The sequence below is a fragment of the Balaenoptera physalus genome (genome assembly GCF_965194825.1).
Source record: "Balaenoptera physalus genome assembly, chromosome: 8".
Taxonomy (NCBI): domain Eukaryota; kingdom Metazoa; phylum Chordata; class Mammalia; order Artiodactyla; family Balaenopteridae; genus Balaenoptera; species Balaenoptera physalus.
In genome coordinates, this window is record NC_138887.1 from 47539254 (window position 1) to 47564393 (window position 25140).

Consider the following 25140-nt stretch of genomic DNA (forward strand, 5'->3'; position numbering starts at 1 on the left):
CCATTATGGGGTGGCAGTGGTGTTCTGGGATATGATTAACAACTGGCTTTGCAGAGGAATTAGATGAGCCCTGATTTGTAGCATTTGCTGATTTCTCTGGGATAAATACTCCCATCATGGCCAACTTAAAACTACCAATTTGATGTCACGGAAGGCAGAATTAGGAAGAGAGGCACAGTAGCACACCATTATATAGTTTTTCTACCAGGCAGACACAGTAAATATAAATGACTCGAAGAGCACAGATAGTAATAGTAAAATATAGTAAAACACTTGGGAAATGATAGATTTTGAGTAGTTATTCTCTTGTTTTTTAATATAATTTACTTAATGGTAAGTTTATAAAATTTAATAATAGCAGTGTTTTAACAGTTGAATTACAAAATATCTGAAGCTTAACAATTAGTTCTGGCTTCAGCCTTCTCTGGGAAGTAAAATGGAACTAAAACACTATCTAATAGTATCAGAAAGAGTGAGAGAGGGTGATTGAAGCTAAAGCCTTTTGAGGTCTTTGTATTACAGCAAAGGAGTGTAGACACATTTTTTAATGTGTATGCCTGTTTCCAAGGTTGCAGTTAAAAGAAATAGAATATTTAGTTTTTAAACTAATAATAAGAAAGAAAAGAAATAAAATTGATTAACACAATAGCAAAGAGCAAATGAGAAAAAATAAGGATGGTATAAAGAAAACACAAAATAAAGTGGTAGAAGTAAATCTCAATATAACCAAAAGAGTCAACATCACCATAAAAGTAAATGGTGTAGGGCTTCCCTGGTGGTGCAGTGGTTGAGAGTCTGCCTGCCAATGCAGGGGACATGGGTTCGCGCCCTGTTCTGGGAAGATCCCACATGCGGCAGAGCAGCTAGGCCCGTGAGCCACAACTACTGAGCCTGCGTGTCTGGAGACTGTGCTCCGCAACAAGAGAGGCCGCGATAGTGAGAGGCCCGTGTGCCGCTATGAAGAGTGGCCCCCGCTTGCCGCAGCTAGAGAAAGCCCTCACACAGAAACGAAGACCCAACACAGCCTAAATAAATAAATAAATAAATAAATAAATAAATAAATAAATAAAAGTAAATGGTGTAAACTTGCCAGTTAAGACAAAATCTTGGGAATTCCCTGGCGGCCCAGTGGTTAGGACTCTGTGCTCTCACTGCCGAGGGCCCGGGTTCAACCCCTGGTTAGGGAACTAAGATCCACAAGCCTCATGGTGGGGCCAAAAAATAATAATAATAATTTTTAAATTAAGAGAAAAAAAGACAAACTCTTAAATTTATGTTATAAATCATGAATTTTAGTTATATGCTGTCTGTAAAAGGCATACATAAAATAGTGACACAAAAAAGTTGAAACTAGGAGTATAAAAATAGAGTAGGCAAATACTAACCAAAATAATTCTATATCAGTATCATTCAAAATAGACATTAAGGCAAAAAGCATTTTTAAGACTAAAGAAAGAATTGCCTTTTTAAAAAAGAACAATTCACCCGGAATGTTGTATAACAGTGCTGAACTTACATGCATTTAACAATGTAGCCATGAAAAATATGAAATAGAAATTATTAGAATATCCATGAGAAATGGATAAATCCATAATTATAGTAGAAAATTTTAACATCCTAATAATTACAGATTAAACAGACAAAAAATTGGTAAGGATGTAATGAACTTGAACAACACAGCTAGTAAGCTCAATCTAAAATATGTAAAAAAATAATAATAATAAAAAAATAAAATATGTTAAATGCTAACAATTAGAATACACATTCTTTTCAAGCACACATGGGACAACTATTCAGTTTTTATGGACTATACTAGATCACAAAACAAATGCCCGTAAATACCAAAGAAATGATATAATAGTGATCACAATGCAATAAAGTTAGATTGAATAGAAAAATTTTACCACCCCCTGAAGTACACCAATGGGGATTTAAAAAAAATAAAGTCTTCTAAATTATGGGTCAAAAAAGAAATGTGGAAATACTTAGAAATGAACAGGAATGAAAACAATGCATACTGTTAGTACTAAAGTTGCAACTTGTTCAGTGCTTGGAGAATTGCTTATCTTAGAAAAGAAAGAATGAAAATTAAAGAGCTAAGCATCCAGGAAGTAAAAAAAACAACCAAACCAGTTCAAAATAAGAAAAATAATAAAAATAAGAGCAGGTATTAATGAAATAGAGATACAGAATTAATAAAACCAAAAGCTGATTATCTGTAAAAACTAATGAAATAGACAAATCTCAACCATAATTAAATTTTAAAGAGTTAAGGCACAGATAGACAATTTTAAGAATTAAAAGAGAATAGACAGGGACTTCCCTGGTGGTCCAGTGGGTGAGAATCCGCCTTCCAATGCAGGGGACACAGGTTCAATACCTGGTTGGGGAACTAAGATCCCACATGCCGCAGGGCATCTGAACCTGTACACCACAACTAGAGAGCCTGTGTGCTGCAGCTACAGAGTCCACGTGCACTGGAGCCCGCACGCCACAACTACAGAGCCCACACGCTCCGGAGCCCGCGTGCCACAACTACAGAGCCTGTGTACCCTGGAGTCCGCACACCATGACAAAGAGCCTGCAAGCCGCAACGAAAGATCCCGTGTGCCGCAGCTAAGACCCAATGCAGCCAAAATTAAATAAATATTAAAAAAAAAAAGAATAGGCAGTATAACTATAAATGCAGTGGAGACCCCCCATAATTATTAACGAATAATTTTAGCAATTTTATGTCAATACCTTAGAAGACTTAGATGAAGAATTTTTATAAATATTACTTCTCAAAACTAATAGACCTATAATCATTGAAAAAATTAAACAAGTATTTTAAAATCTATTCCCTCCTCTCCCCAGAATCACCAGACTTGTTTGGTTTTTGAGGTAGATGATACCAAATGTTCAAAAGGCAGTAATTCCTATTTTATACTGACTGTTCTTGAGAATAGGAAAAGAAGGAATATTTTCCAATGAATTTAGGAACTCAGTATAACTTTGATACTAATATAAAGTCACATGAATTAATACAGGATGTGATTAATATAAAAACCATAGTATGAACAATTTGGTGTTATCTAGTAAATGTGGAGATATGTGTGACCTGTGGCCCAGCGACTCTGCTCCTAGTCATGTCTCCTAGAAACTCTCAGGTGTGTGTCCCAGGTATCATATAACTGACTGTTCACAGGAATATTGTTTATATTAAGAAAAATCTAAAATAATCCATATGGCCATTGATAGGAGAGTGAATAAATAAGCTGCAGTATTCATGCAGCAGAATACTATCCACTATAGAGAGTGATGAATGAACTATAGTTAGACTCATCACTGTAGATGAAAAAGCAAGTTTCAAAAGAATATAGATAAAACCCATCCAAACTAAATATATTGTTTAAGATGACATACATTTGTGGTAATGCTAGAAGGAAAAGCGAGGGGATGATAAACAAAAATCTCAGGGTATTGTTATCTTTGCAAAGGAGGCAGGGGATGTGAGCAGGGAAAGACATTATAGGGGCTCTGAAAGTATTGGTAGTTGATCTAGGTGCTGGGTATTTAAGTATTGTTTAATTACTGATGTTTATAAATAATCATATTTATATAGTTTATACTAAGCTGTGTAGACCTACAAAATTTCATTTGTAAAAATTAACTTTAGTTTTTGAGATTTTATTATGGAAAAAACAAATATTTGAGAATTGTCAGGAAAAAAATCTGAAGTAGAAGTGCAGTAACAGGAACAGTGTTAGTTACTATGAACATGTATCATGAAGCCAAAATAGCTAAAGCAGTTTGTTAATGGCACATGAAAAGGATAAGAAATGGAATAGAAGGATACTTTAAGAAAAAAAAATTCTAATTAATATCCTGAGAGGAATTTTAAAGCACACTGATCTAAAAAGAATAGGATGCCATGAGAAGGGAACAGTCAGAAAACACACAAAAAAATTGGAAATGAAAAATAAGATTCCCTGAGTTCAAAAATTTAGTATAAGGATTTGGAGGATAAATTCAATGAAGAATCCCAGAAAGCAGAGCAAAAGGACAAAGAAACAATCAATGAGTGAAAAGATAAGAGAGGATCTGTTCAAAAAGTCTCATATCTATTAGGTATCTGCTTATAATAATAGCTAGGAATTATACATTGCATACAGGGTACCAGCTCGTATTCTAAACACTGTATTAATTTATTTGATCTTCCCAGCTAGGTACCCTTGTTGTTCCCACTTTTTTAGATGATGAAAATAAGGCACAGAGAGATTAAGTAATTTACCCAAGGACACTTAGTTTATAAATAGTAGAACTGAATATGACACGATATAATCCCTAAGCCTGCAGGCCTAACCTAGACATTATACTGCTTCCCACTAATTTGTTGACGCTAAAATGTTAATAACTGTTTTTGAACAATAATCACAGAGAGGCAGCTTTATAATTGATCATTCTGTAATTAGGTCTGTATTTTGAAGCTAGGAGGCATTTAGAGTGTTTATCACTGTTGTGGAGCTTAGAAATTATAATGTTTTAACTAAGTTTTACGTTAAATTACAAACATTTTATTGAACTTTAGAGAAGAGCTTTAAATAATGGAAAACATATGTTAAATTTTTAATTCAATTAAAGCTTTTTTTTCTATTTCTTCAGTGATACTTTGAAATTGTTTCATTATAATATAGATAAGAATAACATTTAAGCTACTCAGCTTTTGTCTTCAAGATACGTATTAGAATTTTGCGCTTGCTATATCTTGGTGATCTGTATTTCCAGGGTTATCTTGAAGAACTCTTACGACTTCGAGAGAACCAGCTGTCTGAATCTGTCGCTCAGAATAAAATACTACTACAAAGGATTGAAGATTCTGATCTGGCTCATAAATTGGAGAAGGAACAATTAGAATATATAATTGTGGAGCTTCAAGATCAGCTGTAAGTGAGTCCTTTTGGAAAAATTTTGGCAGTATGTAAAGTTAAGAAAAATGACATGTGTGGCGTAGGATTCAAGTTCCAAGAAGTCTGATTGCCTTCTGTTTAGTTCTTTTTCACTTACTCTTTTTTAAAAGTTTACTTTTTTCTTATAAAAGTAATCATGATCACTGTAGAAACTTTACAAAATATGGGAAGAAAGTAAAAATCATCTTCAGTTGTGCTATCCAGAGTTCACGGCAATAACTTGGTGTGTATTATTCCAAATGCATATGCATAATTGTAAAGTATTTATTTAGTGGTTGATTGATAGATTGCAAAAAGATGGTATATAAGGTCATCTATTAGTACATCTAATAGTACACTGTACTATTCAAGTACAGTGCCATTATAGAAACTCTTTGTTACCAGGTTGTGCCAGAATGTCACTGAGCACAGTTTAGTAGAGCTGACTTTTTTCCATAGCAAGACTTTTTTTGATGAAGAAAACTGTGTATTGATCTACATTCTGGTACAGCTCCTTAACTTATCACTGTTCAAATCACTTGCACTAACCATACCGTTTTGTCAAACTTAATTTTATCAATTAGTTGTTTATGGTGAAAATCTTCTCATATTAATATTTACTTAATCTTAAGGATGACTTTTAAATTTTTTACTTTGAAATAATTTCAAACTTTCAGAAAAGTTGCAAGGATAGTACAAAATAATTCCCACATGCCCCTTCTTAGATTCACCAATTTTCAGCATTTTCCACATGTCATAATTCTCTCCCTCTGCTTGTATATACAAACATTATTTTTCGAACTACCTGAGAGGTTGCATACATCATATCTCTTTACCCCTTAGTACTTCAGTGTGTTTTTCCTAAGAACAATGACGTTATCTTAAATACCCACACTTCGGCTCTCATTTTAAGAAATTTAAATCAGTAAAATACTTCTTTTACCTGTAACTCATATTTCACTTTCATCAATTGTCCAAGTAATGTTTCTTATTGCTTTTGGTTTTTTGGTACAGGATCCAATCCAGGATCACATTTTGCATTTGGCTGTCATTCTCTTTAGTCACTTTTAACTTAGAATAGTTTTTCAGTGATTGTCTCACATGAGATTGATATTTTTGAGAATGCAGGCTAGTAATTTTATAGACTATCCGTCAATTTGAGTTTGTTTGCTTTTCCTTGTGATTAGAATGAGCTTATCCATTTGTGGCTGGAATACAGCGTAAGCAGTGTGTCCTCAGGATGTCACATGCAGAGGTCCATGACGTCTGTTGGCCTTTTATTAGTGATGTTAATTTTAGTCATTTGGTTAAGGTGTTTTTCTCTTCTGTATAGTTACTGTTGTTCCTTTTGTAATAAACAAGTAATTTGCAAGGAGATACTTTGAGACTAAAAACATATAAAAAATGATTTTTTTAAGTAAAGTTTTATTAAGGAACATAAAAATTTAATGTTTTCTGGGAATTTGTATCTTGATAAAAAGAATTATGTTCGCATATTGTTTCTTACTTTTTTTCTAATTTTTTAAACGTATTTTTAATTTAATTTTATTTTTTGGCTGCATTGGGTCTTTGTGGCTGCATGTGGGCTTTCTCTATTTACGGCGAGCGGGGGCTACTCTTCATTGCGGTGCATGGGCTTCTCATCGCGGTGGCTTCTCTTGTTGCAGAGCACAGACTCTAGGCACGCGGGCTCAGTAGTTGTGGACCCGGGCTCTAGAGCTCAGCAGTTGTGGTGCAGGCTCAGCAGTTGTGGCGCACGGGCTTAGTTGCTCTGCAGCATGTGGGATCTTCCTGGACCAGGGATCGAACACGTGTCCCCTGCATTGGCAGGCAGATTCTTAACCACTGCGCCACCAGGGAAGTCCCATTTTTTCTAATATTTTAAAGAGAGTGTGTCATATGGGGTATCAGTCACTGAGGGGTATATTAATACCTCCCGTAGCCCCTCACTACTATAAGCAGAGAGAAAAATATTATGAAGCAAACAGTAGAGATTTCTGGTTATTTCTTTACAATTAAAAGATTAAGAAAATAATTTTTCTTTTGCATATAATACTGGTAGTTTGTCTAAATGCTTTTAACTTATAAATAATTATGTAATCGGTTTTTATTTCATCACAGAGATATTTTCATTTGAAGAATTAAATTTGACTGTATCACATTTATTTTGCTTCTGATAATTTAAAGGCAACAGTCTCAAACTTTTTAGCTTGAAAAAGAATCTACGAGTTATGGTTTTATCTTACTTTTGTGATAGAAGTGTCACTGATCTTCCTGATTTTGCAAAGAAACCTTACAGTTATTTTTAATCTCTTTAAGTTACTAGAGCAAAAAATAAAAAATTAAGGCCACTGATGAGAATTAGACTATTGAGTTTAGAGGTTAAAGATTTATTTTCACATACCATGGCTACAATCTCTGGCTAGGTTGTAAACTGGTGTCTTACAAGATTCCTTTGTACAAAAACCATTACAAGAATACTTAATGGAAGAGTAAGATACATGCCTTCCAGAATGTTTACGATTTACTTCGTTATCAGAATCATATTTAAGGTGCAGATAATCTCTGGCCACCTTGAAACTGTAGGGAGAGAGTGGACATTTTTTCCTTCCTGATATTTTTTTTACCAACAGTTAGGAAGGCCTGCAGTCAAAGTTGGGCACTGAAATTCCCTTTGTTAATCCGGAGGAGATAAAAGTGGCCTTGAGAAGATTAAAATGTATAATGTATAAAGAAAAAGGTCAGAAAAGGAGCATTAAATAGAATATGAAGCATGAAGTATTTGCTTCTACATTATGTTGATTAGCTTTTCCTGGGTGATTTAAATAATTTGTCACTTAACTTTTTATATATTTCTCAACGGTTATCTGTGTTTTTGAATTACTGTTAAAGTATGCTTTAATAATGTCTTTGAATACTCATAAAATCTGAACATCTTGTAGTTTTGGCAATAGAGTGCACAGTGTGATATGGTAGAGGGGTATCCCAAAGCTTTCTTGCAAATCAGGACTGTGTTCAGATACTGGCTCTGTGCTTGCCTAATATGAGCTCAGTCTTTTTTTTTTTAATATCTTTATTGGAGTATAATTGCTTTACAATGGTGTGTTAGTTTCTGCTTTATAACAAAGTGAATCAGTTATACATATACATATGTTTCCATATCTCTTCCCTCTTGCCTCCTACTCCCTCCCACCCTCCCTATCCTACCCCTCTAGGTGGTCACAGAGCACAGAGCTGATCTCCCTGTGCTATGCGGTTGCTTCCCACTAGCTATCTGTTTTACGTTTGGTAGTGTATATATGTCCATGCCACTCTCTCACTTTGTCACATCTTACCCTTCCCCCTCCCCATATCCTCAAGTCCATTCTTTAGTAGGTCTGTGTCTTTATTCCCATCTTGCCACTAGGTTCTTCATGACCTTTTTTTTTTCCCCCTTCGATTCCATATATATGTGTTAGCATACTGTATTTGTTTTTCTCTTTCTGACTTACTTCACTCTGTATGACAGACTCTAACTCCATCCACCTCACTACAAATAACTCCATTTCGTTTCTTTTTATGGCTGAGTAATATTCCATTGTATATATGTGCCACATCTTCTTTATCCATTCATCCGATGATGGACATTTAGGTTGCTTCTATGTCCTGGCTATTGTAAATAGAGCTGCAGTGAACATTTTGGTACATGACTCGTTTTGAATTATGGTTTTCTCAGGGTATATGCCCAGTAGTGGGATTGCTGGGTCGTATGGTAGTTCTATTTTTAGTTTTTTAAGGAACCTCCATGCTCATGCAGCTCAATAACAAAAAAACAAACAACCCAATCCAAAAATGGGCAGAAGACCTAAATAGACATTTCTCCAAAGAAGATATACAGATTGCCAACAAACACATGAAAGAATGCTCAACATCATTAATCATTAGAGAAATGCAAATCAAAACTACAGTGAGATATCATCTCACACCAGTCAGAATGGCCATCATCAAAAAATCGAGAAACAATAAATGCTGGAGAGGGTGTGGAGAAAAGGGAACACTCTTGCACTGTTGGTGGGAATGTAAATTGATACAGCCACTATGGAGAACAGTATGGAGGTTACTTAAAAAACTGAGCTCAGTCTTGATTAATATCTTGGAGCCTCTGTTTCCTTATTTGTAAAATTGAGATAATATTCACCTTGTGGATTATTATGAGTATTAAGTGGTATCATGTTTAATACAGGTAGGACAAAGAAGGTAGTCAAGATTATTAGCCTGTTTTGGCTTACAGAAACCTTAAGATATCCTTGATAAATTCACTCGGATAAATAGTGAGTTTAAAATGCTTTACCTTATCATGCCCGGACAATGGATTTGGACTTGATTGTATTATTCCTGAGTATCACTTTTGAGATCTAGTTTCTAAATGGTAGTTGGATTAATATTTATAATAATATTATAGATCTGTGATAGACCTTCAGATAGATGTTCTACTGTACAAAAGATTCTTTGTAAAACACTGATTGCAGACCTCAAGAATAGACAGCCTCAGAACAGTATGCAAAAGCTAAATGCTTTGTCATGATTAATACCAATAAAATGTGTAATAGGGAGTCTTTTATAGTTAGTTGATGAAATTTTTCTGTTCATGATTTGAAGAATAGGAATAGTAAAATGTCTTACAGGGCTCCCTAGAGAAGGAACTGAAGAGTCTAAATAGTAGAGTGAAGAATCATGCATTGCTAAAACTAAGCCATTGTTATAGTTCAACAGCCAATTTGGTGTAGTTCATGGTGAGTAGTGATGGTGTGATCTGTTGGCCTGCAAACCAAAAGTCAGTGATGCTATGGCATCCTGGTTCACAAATTTTAGGATGAGTGGTATGGATTCTAACAGGAGAACGCAGTGATGTCATCATAGCCCAGGTAATAATGGACAAATCATGACAGTTCCTGGTCATATATATTTTTGGCAGGTAACAGTTATTAAAATATTAAATTACGATCATGCTAATATATATTATATACTCTATTATCCATATAAGAACAGAAAAGTCAAGAAAAATGCATCCAGAAGAGAAAAGGGCCAGGTACCAGATAGGTAGAACCATTTCTATTGTATTTTCTTGGTGTTAGTAAGAAATTATATATTACAACAGGAAAGGGGTACTTATTTGATATGAATGGCATTTCATTGCCTTCAGTCATGATGTTAGATTAAAACTGCTGGCAGATTCTCTTATAGAGCAGATGTCCTTATATCTGGGCCAGGGGCCTACAACAGTTGGGACTGCCCTACAAATTTCGTGGAGAAGTGACTCATTTTATTTGGCAAATGTTTTACATTGAGTACATGAAAAAGGGAAGCATCCCTAAATTACAATTTATAAATAAGACAATATCACTATTAACATATAAATATTGTTTTGTTCAGTTATTTCTGTTCTTTAGCATTTAACACTTATAAAATTACAATTAGCATTTAAATTCTGAAGCTATTAATATATTTTTAATTTTTTATTAAGAAATTTTCAAGGGACTTCCCTGGTGGCACAGTGGTTAAGAATCCACCTGCCAATGCAGGGGACATGGGTTTGAGCCCTGGTCCAGGAAGATCCCACATGTGGTGGAGCAGCTAAGCCCCTGCACCATGACTACTGAGCCTGTGCTATAGAGCGGGCAAGCCACAACTACAGAGCTCACGTGCCAAGAGCCCATGCTCTGCAACACGAGAAGCCACCACAATGAGAAGCACATGCACCACAACCAAGAGTAGCCCCCGCTCACTGAAGACCCAGTGCAGCCAAAAATAAATCAAAAATAACTAAATTTATTTTAAAAAAAAATGTCAAGTATCCACAAAAGAAAGAATTGTAGAATAAACCCCTGATTGCCCATCACCCAGATTGAACAGCTACCAAGAATTTGTCACATTTGCTTTACTTGTCTTTTCTCTTTTTCACTTTTTGCTGAACGATTTTGAAGCAATCATGCCCTTTGATTCCTACGTACTTCATTGTACATCTCTAAAAATTGTGGATACTTTCTCACATAATTTCATAATCACACCTGATAAAATTAGGGACAATTGTTTTTATCATGGAATGTGCTTTCATACCAAATTTCCGTAATTGTTTTAAAAGAAACTTTTTTGTAGTTGATCTTTTTCAAGTCAGGATTCAAAGTCATGCTTTATATATAGTTATGTCTCATAAGCCTCTTAATTTAGAACAGTTTTCCCCACTTTTACTTTTCCTGTCATTGTCTATTTGCAGACTTTTCCTGCACAACTTCCAGCATTCTGGATTAGTTCTTTGTGGTTTATTTACCTTGTTCTTACATACCTATGCCTCCCAGTACGTAGCCATTAGCCACATGTGACTGTTGAGCACTTGAAATGTGGCTAGTCTGAGCTAAAATAGGCTGTAAGTATAAAATCCACACCGGATAGTGTGAAATAAAGAATGTAAAATGTCTCATTAATAACTTTTTATATTGACTACATATTGAAATGATAATGTTTGGGATGTATTGGGTTAAATAAGTGCATCATTAAAATTAATTTCACCTGCTTTTTAAGGTGGCTACTAGAAAATTTTAAATTCCATATGTGTCTCTTCTTAATTGGTGTTGGACAGCTGTATTCTCTGTACTATATCCTCTCTTCTCAAAGTGGACTGGCTACATTTGCATCATCTGGGAGCAGATTCTCAGGCCCCTCCCCAGACCTGTTGAATCAGAATCTGTATTTAATAAGATCCTCAGGGGATTAATTGACACATTAAAGTTTGAGAATCACTGCTTTGTACTGTTTATTCTGTAAAGTATATCCTCTTAACTCTGGATTAGTAGTTCTCAATCCTGGTTGCACATTTAGAATCCTTCAGGGAGCCTTTTAAAAGTATATTTTGGAAAATGAAGATGCCTGCCTGAGCCTTACCTCAAGAGATGTTGATTTAATTTGTCAAAGGTGGGACCCAGGCAAGTGTACAAGTGTTTAAAAAGCTTCCCAGGTGTTTCTGATGTCCAGTCAGCATTGAAAACCACTGCTCTGAGGTGCTGGGCTAAATTTGAGTTTAACTTTATGACAAGAATATTTTATAGGTAGTGCTCAGTACTTCATACTGGGAAGCACACAAGTTGTCCCACTTTTATTGATCTTAAGATAGGACAGTGGATTTAGGTGGTTACAGCCTTATTTCTCCTTTGTGTAAGTTCTCATCAGCCTTTCATCTAATGGCTTGACCATGGATGAGCATTACTTGGAGCAATTGATTCATTAGGATTTGTAAAATGGTGATTTCCTAATTGTTATTCCCTCCATGCTTAAAGGCTAGAATCATCTATAAAGAACTTTTCCCTATCAGGGCTGTTTGGTGGTTACCATGACAGTTCTTATAGGATATTATTAATTTTCACAGTAAGATGCTGATGTCCTACTTAGCTACTAATGAAATGAAGATTTTGCTTTGCTTTCTCTCTTTTGAGATTATGAACTTGTTATATATAATCTCTTCTATAGTGTGAATTAGCTCATACAAGGTTCATAAATAAGGGGATGATGTCAGTATAGCAAAGAAATCGCCTTGATTTATAATTGGTTTTTTCCTAGAGGGTAACATTTCTCAAAAAGCAACACCAGCAGGGACTTACCTGGTGGGTAAGACTCCAAGCTCCCAATGCAGCGGGCCTGGGTTCGATCCCTGGTCAGGGAGCTAGATCCCACATGCATGCTGCAACTAAGAGTCCACATGCCACAATTAAGAAGCCCGCACGCTGCAACTAAAGATCCCGCACGCCACAACTAAGACCTGGCGCAGCCTAAATAAATAAGTAAATAAATAAATATAACACTAGCAGAATGCAAAATACACTAATACAGGCAAATACTGCAGGCCACCAACAGATGGCACTCTCTCACTGTATATAATACTCTCTCACCGTGCTTTCCTCTAGCTCAGTTGAGCTAGAACTTGGAGGTGCTTGTTCTGTAGTTGTCCTTGCCCCCATGGCAAGCCTCAGCCTCAGCAGCCTTGACCCTTCCTTGCACCCTCTTCCATCAAATGGCTTTTACTTTTTTGTTGTTGTTAAAGCTGTTGTCGTTGTAAAGTTATTGCAATATTTCTTTAATTAATAGGAATTTAACAAATATTTTAAATTGGGTTTGAAGTTTTATTAGGTTTGTCACAGTTTTTCTTAGTGTTCTAGTTGGAAGGTTGAAAAGACTTTGAGTTGTCAGCTCCTAACCCTGTTCTCCCCATAAGGCCAGCTATTTTCAGTGTGTAATTACAGAACACTGTTTTGTTTTGTTTCTGCATTATAGCAGAAATGCCTATATTCAGGGTATTTCTGTCCCATAAATTTATTTTTCTTTTTGATGCTCAAATTGTCCTATCTTTGACTAATGGAAATGCCTTTATATTCATTCCTGTGTCCTTCTGACATGACACATTTGTCTTTGCTAATTTTCTTGCTTTCTGGTACAAGATATCCCAGGCCCATCTTGTATATTTCCTGTCCTGGAATCAGCCATTCCCCTAAGGAGCCAGGGTTTATCTTATATTTTAAAATGAGAGGGAAAAGGAAGCATTTGAGGGAATTCCCTGGCGATCCAGTGGTTAGGACTCTGCGCTGGGGGCCTGGGTTCAGTCTCTGGCCGGGGAACTAAGATGCCACAAGCCACACAGCACAGCCAAAAAAAGAAGGAAAGAAAAAGAGGCATTTGAGTGTTTTTCGAGGTTCTAAATTACTCATTAGGGCTTCCCTGGTAGCGCAGTGGTTAAGAATCTGCCTGCCAATGCAGGGGACACGGGTTCGAGCCCTGGTCCGGGAAGATCCCACATGCCACGGAGCAACTAAGCCCGTGTGCCACAACTACCGAGCCTGTGCTCTAGAGCCCGCGAGCCACAACTACTGAAGCCCGTATGCCACAACTACTGAAGCCCGTGTGCCTAGAGCCCGTGCTCTGCAACAAGAGAGGCCACTGCAATGAGAAGCCCACACACCGCAAGGAAGAGTAGCCCCGGCTTGCCACAACTAGAGAAAGCCTGTGCGCAGCAACAAAGACCCAACACAGTCAAAAATAAATAAATAAAATAAATAAATTTTTTTAAAAATTTTAAAAATTAGAAAAATAAATTACTCATTACTGTTTCTTTCTTTTCAAAAGATACTCTCAAGTTAAGGTCTAAAGTACAACCAGGATAAAATAAATAAGATACAAGGATGTAATTTATAGCACAGGGAATATAGTCAATATTTTATAATAATTTTAAGTGGAGTATATAATTCATAAAATATCGAATAACTATGCTATATACTTGAAACTAGTATAATATTGTAAATCAACTATACTTCAGTTTTTTTTAAAGTATAAACAAGGTTGAAAAGCATTTAAGAGACTTTGTTAGATTTGGGGTTAACTTTTTGGGCAAGAATACTTCATAGGTAAATAATTTAAAATTTTTGGATATCTGGCTCCTTTTTAGGCTTCTTCTTTCAAAATGTTTTATTTGAAGGGAAACAATTGTAAAGTGACACAAAGTGAGTCTTTATCCTATGGCTGTGTCTAAAATTAACAAAAAACAGAACACGTAAAGATTTATTTTTTTTAAATATTTATTTGGCTGCGTTGGGTCTTCGTTGCGGTGTGCAGGCTTCTCTAGTTGCAGCGCTTGGGCTTCTCTAGTTGAGGCATGTGGGATCTTAGTTCCCAGCCAGGGATTGAACCTGCATCCCCTGCATTGGAAGGTGGATTCTTAACCACTGGACCGCCAGGGAAGTCCCAAAGAAATTTTTATATTAAAATTATGAAGAAATTAGGATATTCACAAGCTATATAAGCATTTTCCAATTCTGGTAAACTTTAAATGAAGAAGAGTAGGGACTTCCCTGGTGGCCCAATGGTTAAGACTCCATGCTTCCACTGTAGGGGGCACAATTTTGATCCCTGGTCAAGGAACTAAGATCCCACATGCTGTGCGGCGCAGCCAAAAAAAAATCAAAAAGTAACTCTCATTATTTCTTTTGATAGTTAATTGCTTTTGTAACTTCTCTGGCATTTATTCATTCATTTGAGAAATAAATATTGAGAATGCCATGAAGAGCCAGGCCCTGTTTTAGGTGCCGGTGATTCAGGAGTGAATAAAACAAAGTCCCTGCCCTCATAGAGTTTACACCGAGTGGATGGCAGCCACCAACACCGACAGTAAACAAATAGTGCCTGAGTGGTGGTCCTGTTCCTCTTCCAAGGTCGTCAAGAGAGGCTGGGAGGCGGTAACTCTCTTAGCCTGTGTTCCTAGGAGAGTGAGGGGTGGCGTGTATCAACACCTGGTGTTTGGTGGCTTTCCCTTTCTGGAACTTCAGTGCTCTCGACCTCATTCTCATTATTCTCATTATTATTCTCAATATTATGCTCATTAGCATGAAATTTTGCACTCCTGTAGTCATGCTATATTAGATCCTTTATTTTCATGAAGATTGTAGGCTAAGATTTTCTCAGTGTGCCCTGTCACAAATAGTACTGGACTATATCCTGAGAATTACAGTACATCAGGAAATAAATAATAAGTGGGAAGTAACAAAGGTGTGCAGCAGGGGTGTTGGGCATTTGCTAGACTCACTCTCAGAACTTGCCTTGTAGCCATCGGCTTCAAATGTATTGACTTATCAAAATTAAAAATTGCCTCATGTCATGGACCTTTGGGATTACTTAGGAATACGTGGAGTCACAGATATTAAATGCTAAGTGCCAAGGGCTATATACCTTATGTATATCTAGAGGCTGAAAGTAAAACTTCATCATGAACATCAGCACAGCATCTGAGGTAAGTGGGAAAGGAGCAAAGTGAGGGAGAGAGTATAACCCTCAAGTTTGGAGACACAAGGTAAAGAATCAAATAAGTGAACAGAATAATGTTGATAGATTTGAATTGACTAAGCACTGCTATCAACATATAGAGTATGGTATTCTACATCTTTTAAAAGAGCTTGTAAGTAGCAGTAGACTTGAGCCTAATCTCTGAAAGGAAGGAAAGAGACCAAACTGGAAATTTCATCTTTTTGTCTTTCATTAAAATAATGAATGTAATATTGAGGGCTCAAAATCATGTAAGATCTCGTTTTTGAAGCTAGGGTACTCTGGCTGAAACCCTCACCTTAAATACCATCTTCAGCTAAAGACAAAAGAGCGTAGGATGTTGGAAGTAGTGGTTTGGAACTTCAGAGTGGAGGGATGAAATTTACATGGAGATGAGAAAGTAAATGTTTGGTAAACAAATGTTTGCTTGACCATGCAGAGATAGTGGGACGCAGAGTAGACTCTGATCTCTCCCTTACCACACCTAGCCCATATTCTTTGCAGGTGTCTTTGGTGATAGCTCTATTCCTGGAACAGACCCATTATCTAAATTCTTTAGGTAGCTAAGGGGATGGTAAAAAGAAAGACTTCTGAGTCTTCTTTTTCTTAAAAACAATCATCCTAAATTAATTCTTATGCCAAAAAGATGTATTTTGGGGTGGCAAACATTGCTCCCTTACAGAGTTAATATCCAAAATATGTAAGGAACTCGTATAACTCAATAGGAACAAACAAACAAACCAATTAAAAAATGAGCAAAAGACTTGAATAGACATTTCTCCAAAGAAGACATACAGATGACCAACGGGTACATGGAAAGATGCTCAACTTTGCTAATCATCAGGGAAATGCAAATTACAATGAGATATTACCTCACACCTGTGAGAATTTCTGTTATCAGAAAGACAGTAGATGATAAGTGTTGGCAAGGATGTAGAAAGAAGGGAATCCTTGGACAATGTTGTGAGAATGTAAGTTGGTGCAGCCACTTTGGAAAACAGTATGGAGGTTCCTCAGAAAATTAATAGAACTATCGTATGATCCATCAATCCCACTTCTGAGTATCCAAAGGAAGGGAAATTAGGATTGTTGTCAAACCCAAGTTCATGTGCCCCATGCACAGTGAGGCCAGACAAACTGAAAAGTTGGAGTTTGGAGCAGAGAAAGGTTTATTGATCGAAAAGGGTGCTGAAAAGATGGGAGACAAAGGTTTGTCTCAGATCCATCTTACTAGCTGGCTAGGGCATAACGTTTTTAAAGGCAACATTTGGGATGAGGGTTGCAGGGGACTTGACTTTCTTCTGATTGGTTAGTGGTGAGGTCACAGGGTGGTGTTTCAGGAATCTTAATCATCAACCTTCTTGTTCCAACCAGTCTGGGGTCCAGTGCTTGTGCCCAGCCTGTAGTCACCGTCCTCCACCTAGGTTGGGGGTGGGGTCTTAGTTCCTACAGAACAGCTCAAAGATATGTGTCAGATTGTTGTGTATATGCCTCGAGGAGGAATTCAGACTGTTTTATCACTGAGCTCTTGTTTCTTGACTGCTTTTCCTTTGTTTCTGCATTCCCTCACTTCCCTAATTAACAACTGCTTGACTCTCTTCTTTGGGACTCAGGGAAGGCCTAGGAGACAAAGCCTTTTTCTACAAACAAGAAACTGGGGACACGGAAAGCCTTTTGTACCCAGGAGGACCCCTCAGGGTCCTACTCTGTTTCAGAACCTTGAAGAGATATCTGCATTATTGTGTTAATTTCAGCATTATTAACAGTAGCTGAGAGGTAGAGGTAACTTCAGTGTCCATGTGTCCATGGATGAATGGATGAAGAATATGTGATATATATATAAAGACCCTGTGTCTGTATACACACATAGAGGCACAATGGATGATAATTCAGCCTTAAAAATGAAGGAAATCCTGCCCTTCATGACAACATGGATGACATTATGCTAAGTGAAATAGACTAGATGCAGAAAGACAAATACTGCACGATCCCACTTATATGTGGACTCTGAAATAGTCAAATTCACAGAAACAGAATAGAATGATTGTTACTAGGGCCTGGAGAGAGGGGAAGTTGGGGAGATATGGTTCAGGAGTACAAAGTTTCAGTTACGCAAGATGAATAAATTCTGGAGATCTAACGTATAACAATGTGACTATAGTTAACAATATCGTATACTTGAAATTTTCTGAGAGGGTAGATCTTAAGTGTTCTCATCACACAAAAAAGAGGTAAACTATGTGAGGTGTTGGATGTGTCAATTAGCTTGAGTGTGGTTATTATTTCACATTGTATATCAAATCATCAAGTTGTACACTTTAAATGTATAAATTTTGAATTGTCAATTATACCTCAGTAAAGCTGGGGAGGAAAAGATTGAATTATGTTTGTGTATGTGTGTGTGTGTGTGTGTGTATGTGTGTGCGTGGCCAAATTCCTAAATAATTCCTACTGAGAATCTAAAGAGAAAATAGCTGACTGTCTCCCAGTTTAGAGGTAGATACTACAGGAAAGTTCTTAAAATTAGCTGGAATACATGTATGATTTCTACTTTCTTAGTAAATTAAACAATTTCCCCTTAGTGTATTTTTCTGTAGCATTATTACCTTAATGAGAGAATGTTAAATTGACTTATAGATATAAGTGACAAGTAGTATCTATCTCATATGGAATGATTTAGTCTTTAGATTAGCTCAGTAGTGTTAGCGTTGGTTAGAGTTTTAATTAGTTAAATGCTAATTATCACATAGTTTCACCTTTAATTTTGCACTATGAAATAACAGTAATTGTTGAGTAATTTAAGATGAACCTATTCTTAAGCTTGGCCAAATGAGGAGAAACTTCCTCATTCTTCGTATATTAACATCAGTTGGATTACCGTTGAGTAGGTCTTGAAGTTAACTTGGTACGTTTTGCTTGTTCTAAGGTAAGTAATGGGATTCTTTGATTGCAAGCAGTTGCAATCAACTCTTAAAGCACAAATGGAATTCATTAGATTTATATCAGTAACTCATGGAATGGATAAGATACTGGGAAAGTAGGCCTGGAGAGAGGTTGGCTGAGCTACTTCAGAGGGTTGGGAAGTAGGAACATCAGGAATATCTCTTTGCTGGTACATTTTGGTCAGGACCTCACTGCTAGAACAAATAAACTGCTTCGTCTATTTATTACTCTAAATGGACTCAGGTCAAGATTCAGAATTCAGGGATGGGGTTTTCAGCCTAACTTAATTCACTTGCCTGCCCCCTAGTGTACTGGAGTGGTGAGAGAAAGGGCCTTCCTTACACAGGATCCTCCAGGAAGCTTTCCTTTTCATAGTAGCAACGCAAGTGCCAGGATTTACTGTGTCCACATTCCTCACAAATGGTGGAACACAGATGTGGCATGGATGAAAACTAGACCTATTCAATACGCTGAGATTTCTTATCTCCTGTTTCAGAGGACCAGGCAACTTCCCATAGAAAAAGGCAATACCTTAGTGCGTCATAGGGCAAAAATTCTCCACAGGCAAATAGTGTGTAAAAACTTTTGTGAAACTTCAGTTCCTTTTTCCATTTTATATGGTGTAAGGTTTTCACTTTCCAGAAAGAATATATTCTGAAGTGGAGATCGTTGATTTACTTATCATTGAGTTCTACCAATGTCGTTTCCTCAGATGCACATTTGCCTTTCTTCTGTTTTGCTGTGAATATTTCCTGTAGGCCAGTTATGACATTGGAATTGAGTTCTCCAGAGACATTCACTGGGAACCCTGAAGAGGGAATATGTGAAAGAGAGAAATCTAGTAAGAGAACCCAAAATAATGGTAGTTTATTATAATAGATTCTCTGGCCAGTAATCCCCATTTCTGCTTTATACGATTTTTCTGTCAATCTTAGAAGTTTTCTAATCACTCTTCACTGTTTTCATAAAAACCGATGTTAAAGTACCTTAAAAGTCTTTTAAAATTTTTTCATTCCTTTTCTAGTGAAATGAAATCGTTGGACCTAGCCTGAAGGAATATCTTAACGGGACACATTCTCACTGATTTCTGCCTATTTCACTTCTAGTATTCCATTGTAAGAGAGAATCTAGTGTTGACATCAGATAATGTTTCTTTATGGACATAGTGGAGCAAATATTTTTAAATGCACACAGATATTCTATAAAATAAGAAATATTTGTATGGAGCTTGTTAGAGACATAAAAAAAATGGGATTATTCCATTAGAATCATGGTTAATAGCCAGAGGTGTTGTGCAGGCTGATTTTCTCCAGTGTAGGAGCGTCTTGCTAGCGCACCACTGACTCTCTGCCACCCACAACGAGACTATGGTCTCTGAAAGTTAGTGGCAGGCACGTTTTACTTCCTGCTTCTGAGCTGGTGGGTCAGAACCTTGGAACACTAAAGTCATGGACTCCTGTTTGAGAATGCAGGTTGCCTAGGTGGTATTTTAAGGCATTATAGAGGTAGAATAAGAGCTTTCCAAACAGAATTATGCTTTTAAATGAACTACCAGTTCAAATGTTGAATTAGTCTTGTGACAGTTGGTTTGTGAAATTGAAATCTTGGCAGAAAACTAGTTCTTTTGCAAGTTGTTATTGACGAGTGACAGCTCTACAAAAATGAAAATAAACCATGAGTTGTTATAATGGCCTCGTTCTGTAGTTGAAATATTTCCAGTAGATTATATTGTTCAATGTAATTGTCATTGATATAATTATTTTCATGAAGATTTATTAGTAGTCACTCTTATCAAAAACAATTACAATGGAACAAAAACAATGGATTTTTTATTTTATATTTTTCTGTATTAGTTTTATTTTTATTCATTTTAATTGTCTTTGTTCACTGAGTTAAATTACTTCAACAGATTGTGAATTTTGAAGCTAGAGAATCATACACGTAGACTCTTTACTCTCTTTTATATTTTAACTGACGTCTGATCACCTGTAACTCTAAGATATCACCATTGTTTTTTAGTTAAGATGTAAAATGCAGCTTGAGTCCCTTAGTCCTTTAGTAATATCTCTGGGGAAAAGATAGGAAGTCTGAATTTCACAGGTAGTGATTTATTGTAGCCAGTAGAGAAAGAATGAAAAACACATATTGCAGGAGACGAAACAGTCATAGCCCCAACTAGTCTTCCTGTAGTTCTGTTCACATTCTGTTAACATACCATTTTAAAAAGGTGAATTTGGGGGCCTAAGTTGATACCATTAGGTTCCTGTGCCATTGCAGAACAGTGAAGACAAAAGCACTCACCATCTTAATATTCACAGGACTGTGCTAAAGAATAATGATTTAAGATCAAGACAAGAGTTAACTGCCCATCTCACCAACCAGTGGCCTTCCCCAGGAGCTCTGGATGTCAATGCTGTTGCCTTGGATACGTTGCTTTACCGAAAACACAATAAACAGTGGTATGAGTAAGTGTGATACTTTTTTTTCCAACTAATTACGAACTTAGTTGTACCAAACACATGGCTATCCACTTTGGTTTCTCATTCTTCTTTCTGAATTCGTTATTAGCTTAGAGCAAAAGTAGGATTTAAGACTATTGTGGCTTAGTAAGGTTAGATTAAGGCAGTGACTGTGGTAATGTTATGAAGCCAAGGCACCCTGGAGAAGTAAAAAAATTTGAGAAATCCTAATGCGATATTACACCAGCTACCTACTTCTTCTCTAGTTAATCTTAAGGCAGTCCTTCAGTTAAATCTGTGAGCGTGTATTTTATGAGCCATCTATTTTTTAATTGTAGCTTTGGTGTTTGCGTTAGGATTAATTTTCATGCTTGTTATAAAGCATAAAATTCCGTCTCATGAAAGGGTAGAAAGAAATTTACTTGTTCTTGATGGGTCTGAAAGACTTTTGTTCATTTTCAGTAAATCTAATTCTGTGGGGATATTGAAGATATAATCACTCCACCTATAGGCCACAAGATCCTTCTCCTATTTCTTTGTCCCAATGTTCAGGACTATTTCGTTTCTTCATTGTTTCCCAGTGTTGAGAGAGCAGCACAATTTTAGGATCTCTTTCTTTAGGTAGTCTTCATTTTGGAACTTGTAACTTGTATTACCTTCTTTTGGCTTTTAGCCATTTCCCATCATGATGATTTTTTTCAATATCTTTATTTTCCTATTTGTCTTCAGCTAATTTTCTAATTATTTTCCCTGCTCTCCCTACAACTCCTTCTGTTCTTTCCCTTCCCTTCCTCCCTTTCTTCTTTTGTCCCTCCTTCCTCTCCTTCCCTCTCTTCTCTTCTCCCTCTTTTTCTCTCTCTGTTTTTCTCTCCGCTTTTCTTTTAGAGCCCTTGCTTTAAATTTCACTGGTAGAGCAACACACTTCTTTCCATGCTTCATAGGGTGCCTTTCACTAGGTAATTAGTAGCCAGACTGTTTCTACAAGGAATGTTTTAGCATAGACATAATTTCTGCCTGCTTTACTGTGTGATTTTTTTTCATTAATCAGAGGTAGAACTCAAATTTTCCCTTTCATTGTTTAAAAAAAATTGCTAGAGGCTTTCATGTTTGTTTCACTGATTGTTAGAGATAAGTAGGGGAACATGAGCCAGTTATTTACAGAATGAATGGACAGAACTCTCTTCAGCATCTCCTGCACCACACTTAGTATGATTCAAGGTGTTGACTGGGCCTTTCATGGATTGGAACTGAATTCCCCTTACATCCTTAAGAAAGTCATAAATAACTGGAATATATCTCATTATGCTAGTATATAATTTTATCTTTCTGTGACATATTGAATGAATGGAAGAATATTAGTTTATTTGTATTTCTGATTTATAATTGAAAAACTGAATTTATAGCAATACTTGGTAGACTTATCTATGTATAACATATGATACTCCAGCTTTTTTCACTGCAAAAATATTATAATATTATATCCTGACAAGTTAAAAGACTAATAACTATGCCTTTTTATTGCAATACCTACATGGTCACTTTAGACAGTGGGAGGTAAAATATTTTAGCCAAAAGACATGTATGTACCACTGCCTGCCCATAGAGCTACCTATTGAGGAACCAATAAGGACATCTAAGTGGAAGATTTATTTCCAGATTACCTTTGCATGCAGTAATAGTGACTTTTTTACAAAATATTGTAGCAGCAACAAAAGTTATTGCAGTCTCAGAAAAGAATGCAGTGAAACTGCCTGTTTGTGTGTTTAGAATGGATCTAGATTTTATACCTCTTGACTCAGTTGCTTCCTTAGTTTAAGAAGGGGCACCCTTTCCTTCCCAGCATCATCCTTTAATCTAGCCTGGCCTCAGATGTTGGTATTGCTTTTCTGTGGCCCTATTGCCAAACTGATATCCCTGAACAAAAAGTACGCACGAGGGGGTAGTTCTGAGATCCCTGGACCTACAGTTTAAAGTCAGGACTTAAAAGTGTCTCTGCTGCTTCCTTGCTGTGTAACACTAAGCATCACTTCCTCTCTCTTTTTTTTTCTTAATAAATTTATTTATTTATTTTTGACTGCGTTGGGTCTTCTTTGCTGCGCGCGGGCTTTCTCTAGTTGCAGTGAGCAGGGGCTACTCTTCGTTGCGGTGTGCGGGCTTCTCATTGCGGTGGCTTCTCTTGTTGCGGGGCACGGGCTCTAGGTGCACGGGCTTCAGTAGTTGTGGCACGTGGGCTCCATAGTTTTGGCTCGCGGGCTCTAGAGCGCAGGCTCAGTAGTTGTGGCGCACGGGCTTAGCTGCTCCGCGGCATGTGGGATCTTCCTGAACTCGAACCTGGACTCCAGGGCTCGAACCCGTGTCCCCTGCATTGGCAGGCGATTCTTAACCACTGCGCCACCAGGGTAGTCTCACTTCCTCGTCTTACCTTCTGTTTCTGCACATGTAATACTGGAGGGTAATGCCTATTTAAACAGAATTGTAAGAATCATATGAGGTAATAAATTGCCTGGCACCTAATCATTTCCTGGTAAATCTTTATTTATTTATAGCCTATATAATCTTTTTTGTTTACTCTCACATAACCTTGTATCTTTCATGTTTGGAGAATATACACTCACCCTACATCCCAAGCTCTACTTTCTTAGAGAGCTTGTAAAACCCTATACAAAATTAAAATGACCAGCAAATCCCCAATTGTTCAAAATACGTAATACCAACTTTTTCATGTAAAAATGGAGACTTTGGATTTTCAGAACAGAGTAGTGCTGTATATATCATGTTTGAAACAAATCATAGCTTTTCATCAGGATCCAGTTTTTGCTCTCTTCAAATTTATAATATAAGCCAGAGCTCTCGAACTGACTTGATAACTAATTCTCTTTATTTGACCAATATCTTAAATAAGTCCAACACATGTTTATGAGAGACTGCACATTATGGAGGAGGTAGCCAAAGCCTCTTTAATAAGGAGTACTAGCTCTCTTGATAATATGGAGAAAGAAACTGGCCCTGTAATGAGTCATTATAATTTTCTGCTAAGAATATGGGATGTCTATAGTTATTTCTCTGGGGGCTCTGGAAATTTATTCGCCCAGTTGGCTTTGAGAAGAAAGAGAGTGCACTGTTTGATTTAATGAATTTCATGGATTTGTTGACATTTCTTAAAATGAGCCAGATAACTTGGCTATGGTCCCCTGGTCATGGAAGGATCCCTTTCACAATAGATCTTAAATTTATTTCCATTTACTATACTGTTTATAAAACTTTAAAAATATCATCTCCAGTTTATTTCTTGATTATTTAGACCTGGCAAGATTAGTTATGATGGATTTTATTATATCTTTTCCTTTATTTCAAACATAGGAATATCATGTTTGATATTATAACATTATAGGCTCACTGTAAAAGCTCAACAATAAATAAATATGTAAAGCACACTCCCAAACACACATAGAGCAATTGATTCTTTTTTGTCTCTAATAAGTTCTGTTTTAATATGTATCTTTTTATGTAAAGTCTAGGTCACATGAGCTTGTTAGATATTTGTTATATAATCTTGTTAGATTATCCGTTATATAGCCTTGTTAGATTATTGCCTAACCCATCATCCCCATCCCAAAAGATGAGGTTCATTGTCACCATATTTATATTTTCTACTTAAGCTTTTTTTAGTCTTCTAAATTTATCATTGTCTCCCAATTTGGCTATCATTCAAAAATTATTAAGAATTATGAGCCTTTATATGCCCTTTAGGATCTATCATTTAGGCCTACTTTTCTTAATGACTCCGATGCATCAGATGTAATCACTTCAGGTGTATTAGAGGTTCTCCTTCCCTTGTGTGTCCTTCCAGTCTTTTTAGAGTAGGACTCCCTAAAGCACTGAGGCTGTAGAAATCTCTTACAAATAAGTTTTGCATTGACCTGACTCACATATATCCTCTTTCAAGCTCCCTTGCATCCTTCCATTGTGTAGTA

The 25140-nt window shown here is 36.6% G+C and overlaps 1 protein-coding gene and 1 pseudogene across 8 annotated transcripts in view; one reads left to right on the plus strand and one right to left on the minus strand.

Moving 5' to 3' along the window:
• RUNDC3B (RUN domain containing 3B) overlaps positions 1 to 25140 on the plus strand; it is a 152227-nt gene that overhangs the window by 106419 nt on the left and 20668 nt on the right. For 4 of the 7 annotated variants that reach the window (XM_082472508.1, XM_082472510.1, XM_082472509.1 and 1 more), the window contains 2 exons: positions 4768 to 4925; positions 21026 to 21172. In XM_082472508.1, coding sequence (XP_082328634.1) covers positions 4768 to 4925; positions 21026 to 21172 — 305 coding nt within the window. The remainder of the gene's footprint in view (positions 1 to 4767; positions 4926 to 21025; positions 21173 to 25140) is intronic. The other 3 variants (XM_082472512.1, XM_082472513.1, XM_082472514.1) reach the window with 1 other exon arrangement.
• LOC309665790 (sugar phosphate exchanger 3 pseudogene) overlaps positions 1 to 25140 on the minus strand; it is a 306970-nt pseudogene that overhangs the window by 74510 nt on the left and 207320 nt on the right. The gene's annotated exons all lie outside the window — the stretch shown is intronic.